This window comes from Lagopus leucura, unplaced genomic scaffold (assembly GCF_019238085.1).
Source record: "Lagopus leucura isolate 7727_CA_CO unplaced genomic scaffold, USGS_WTPT01 34599-0_obj-0_obj, whole genome shotgun sequence".
Taxonomy (NCBI): domain Eukaryota; kingdom Metazoa; phylum Chordata; class Aves; order Galliformes; family Phasianidae; genus Lagopus; species Lagopus leucura.
The window spans coordinates 1-4,064 of record NW_024968240.1 but is presented as its reverse complement, the minus strand read 5'-3'; the positions used below and the strand labels follow the sequence as shown (position 1 = coordinate 4,064).

The following is a 4,064-nucleotide window of genomic DNA, read 5'->3' as shown; positions in this document are numbered from 1 at the left end:
GTCCCAAGCACAACAAATTCAGGAAGTGGATGTGAGGTCCCGTGGCTTCGAGCAAATGGTGCTGAGAATTTGGGATTTGGGGTGGATTTCTGCCACTTTGGGGCAAATTCCTGCCACCTTTGGGTGGATTTCTGCCTTTTGCAGCTGATTTTTCCTTTATTTTGTCATTTTTCACCATCTTTGGGCAGATGGGTTTTTTTGGGGGCATATTCTGCCATCTTCCAGCAGATTTTCACTCTTTTGGAACAAATTTTGCCCCTCTTTGCAATATCCCCCCCCCCCCAAATTTCCAACCCCATCCAGTTGCCATTGGGGTTTGCATTCTGCATCCACCTGTGTGCCATATTCAGCCCAGCTCCACTGGTTGGGGTCAGGATTTAGAGCTGGTGTTGGGTTTTAGGGTCAGGCTTGGGTCTTCATGTTGGGTTTTGGGTTAGGTTTGGGTCTTAAGGTTGGGTTTTAGGGATGGGCTTGGGTTTTGGGGTCAGGTTTTAAGGCCAGCGCCGTGTTTTAAGGTTGGGTTATGAATTAAGGCTGGGGTCAGGTTTGGGGTTGGATGTAAGGCCAGGGTTGGGTTTTGGAGGTAGAATTTAAGACCAGGGCTGGATTTCGGATTAGGGTTGAGTTTTAAGGACAGCATGGAAAGCCAGCGTTGGGTTCAGGGTCAGTATTGGATTCTAAAGGTCTGATATTAAGGCCAGGGTAAGGTTTTAGGGCCCAAATTTAAGGCCAGGGTTGGATTTTAGGGTCAGATAGGGTTGGGTTCAAGGCCAGGGTTGGGTTTTGGGGTCATGATTTCAGGCTGGGGTCAGGTTTAGGGTTGGGTTTTAGGGTCAGATAAAGCCAGGCTCTGGCTTTAGGGTCACAGCCGTGTTTTAAGGCCGAGGTCAGGTTTGAGGGCCAGAACTTGAGGCCTTGGTTAGGTTTGACCTTCAGTTCTTCGAGCGCAGCCCCGCGTTGATCCCATCCTCCCCTTTCACCCCACAGGGAAGATGGGGAGCTGGAGGAGGGCGAGCTGGAGGACGACGGTGCCGAGGAAACCCCGGAGCCACGGCCCACGCGGAGCCGCAGGGAGAAGGGAGAGCGGCACGGCAGCGACTCGGATGGGGAGCGGTCGCACCGACGCGGCAAGCGGAAACGGCGTAAGGAGCGCGAGAAGGAGAAGAGGAGAGCCAAGAAGAAGAGGAAATCCAAGCACAAGGTGAGCCGGGCCTCAGAAATGCCCTTCAGTGGGTCTCTACGTCTTCAAAAACGCTCTTGGTGGGATCCTGTGTCTTCAGAAATGGCATTTGTGGGTCCCTACGTCTTCAAAAACACCCTTTGTGCGTCCCTACATCTTCAAAAACGCCCTTTCTAAGTCTCCACATCCTCAAAAATGAGCTTCGTTGGTCCCTACGTCTTCAAAAACGCCCTTTGTTGGGTTCCTGTGTCTTCAAAAATGGCACTCGTGGGTCCCTCCATCTTCACAAATGCCCCTTGTTGGCCCCTGGGGTCATCAAAAATGCCCTTTGTGGGTCCCTTTGTCCTCAAGAATGGCCTTTATGGATTAAATGCTCAAAAATGACATTCATGGGTCCCTGTGTCCTCAAAAATGCCCTTTATGGTCCTTAATCTTCTAAAATGACATTCGTGGGTCCCTGCATCTTTAAAAGTACCCTTTGTGGGCCCTAAATCTTCAAAAATGCTGTTCCTTCGTCCCGGCGTCCTAAAAGATGCCCTTTTGTGGACCTTAAGTCTTCAAAAATGCTCCTTGTGGATCCGTCCAAAATGAAGTTTGGGATGAATAACATTGGAATTCCTCAAACAAAATGCGGTGGAAGGGAATGGGAGATTTTTTCCCCCCCGATGAAGATTTGACGTAAGGAGAACCGGGGTCCTAAAAACCCAAAGTTTTCTATAAAAATACCCCAAAAAGCCCATGATGGGGGCTGATGTGTGGTTCCCTCACAGCGACACGCCTCGTCCAGTGATGATTTCTCCGATGACAGCGATGACTCTGATTTCAGCCCTGGAGAGAAGGGGGGGCACCGCCGGTACCGGGACTACAGCCCCCCTTACATCCCTGTGAGTGCTGGGAGAATGGAGTGCGGGCCCCAAACATGGGGAAATTGAGGGGTTTTGTCATTAAAAGGCTTTCAGAGCTGTTCCCAATGGGATCTCAGCAGAGCTCTCAGTGGGATCCCAAAAGTGCTCCCAGTGGGATCCCGCCACTATTCCCAATGGGGCTTTCAACACCATTCCCAATGGGATCCCAGCACTGTTCCCAACAAGATCCCATTACTGTTCCCAGTGGGATCCCACCACCATTCCCAATGGGATCCTACCACCAGTCCCATTGGGATCCCACCACCCTTCCTAATGGGGTCTCACATTCATTCCCATTTGGATTCCAGTCCCATTCCATGCAGGATCCCACTACCATTCCCAATGGGATCCCACCACTGCTCCCATTGAGATCCCACCACTGTTCCCAATGGGATCCCACCACCATTCCCAACGGGATCCCATCCTTGTTCTCAATGGGATCCCATCATCGTTCCCAATGGGACCCCAGCCCCACTCCCTGCAAGATCCCACTACCATTCCCAATGGGATCCCACCACCATTCCCAATGGATCCCATCCTTGTTCTCAATGGGATCCCATTACTGCTCCCATTGAGATCCCACCACCATTCCCAATGGGATCCCATTCTTGTTCTCAACGGGATCCCATCATCATTCCCAATGGAATCCCAGCCCCATTCCCTGCAGGATCCCACTACCATTCCCAATGGGATCCCATCCTTGTTCTCAATGGGACCCCAGCCCCATTCCCTGCAGGACCCCAGCCCTGTTCCCATTCTTCCTCTTCCCCCACAGCCCCACCAACCCTACTCCTCTCACAACGCCCCGATGCAAAAGAAGCCATACTCCAAGATGGAACCCAAAGGCTACGGCTCCTATGAGGACTACGAGGCCGAAGAATATGGCCGCTATGAGGGGGAGGAGGATGAGGATGGGCCGAAGGACGACTACGACGACTTCGCCAAGGAGCTGAACCAGTACCGACGGGCGAAGGAGGGATCGCACCGGGGCCGAGGTACAGAGCTTTTGGGGCTGGAATCTCCCCTCTTCGGTACATTGGGACTGGAAAAAAACACCCCAATTCCATACCCAGACCTCACCCTGTGTCCCACTGCCCCAATTTTCATCATTTTGGGCTGAAATCTGCCACAATCCATCAACTTCTAACATCAGCAATTGACCCAAACCCCACTCTGAGCCGCACTGCCCCAATTTTCATCATTTTGGGCTGAAATCTGCCACAATCCATCAACAACTGAAACCCCTGTTCCATACCCAAACCTCACCCTGTGTCCCACTGCCCCAATTTTCATCATTTTGGGCTGAAATCGACCAGAATCTGCCAAGTGATGCCTCCATTCCTTCCCTAGGTGGCCGTGGCCGTGGCCGTGGGTTCCGGGGCCGGGGTCGGGGCTGCATGAGGGGCGGCCGAGGAATGGGACGGGGCAACCGTGGTCGGGGCCGAGGGGATCACATGGAGGATGAGGAGGAGATGTACGAGGAAGAGATGGAGGTGAGTGGTGGGGATGGGGATCTGAGAGGCTGGGAGGGTTGTGAGTTACGGGAATGGGAGTGAAAAGGGTTGAGATGGAGTGAAAATGGATGGGAGTGGGATGAAAAGGGATGGGAGGGTGGTGAAAAGGGGTGGGATGGGGATGAAAAAGGGTGGAATAGGGCAAAAAGTGCTGGGAATGGACATAAAAGGAATGGGAGGGGCTGGAAATGGACAGGTCTGGAGGGAAGAGGACTGGGGATGGGGTGGAAAGCAATGGGATGGGGATAAAAGGGGTGGTAATGGGACAAAAAGGGATGGAATAGGGCAAAAAGGGCTGGGAATGGAGATAAAAGGGATGAAAGGGTGTGGAAATGGATGGGAATGGGGAAGAGGGAACGGGAATGGGGCTGAAGGGGATGGGATGGGGATGAAAGTGCTGGAATTGGTGCAAAAAGGGATGAGAATGAGGCTAAAAGCCATGGGAATGGGGATAGAAGCAGAGGA

General features: G+C 52.6%; 1 protein-coding gene across 1 annotated transcript; it reads left to right on the top strand.

Annotated features, from left to right (window-relative positions):
• Nucleotides 1–987: 987 nt before the first annotated feature.
• LOC122193539 (zinc finger CCCH domain-containing protein 4-like) lies at nucleotides 988–3,578 on the top strand (the record flags this gene model as incomplete). The annotated part of the gene is made up of 4 exons (XM_042894367.1): nucleotides 988–1,201; nucleotides 1,951–2,064; nucleotides 2,861–3,080; nucleotides 3,436–3,578. Coding segments are annotated over 4 exons (691 nt in total), but the record flags the coding sequence as incomplete, so codon positions are not given.
• Between the last annotated feature and the right edge of the window lie 486 nt (nucleotides 3,579–4,064).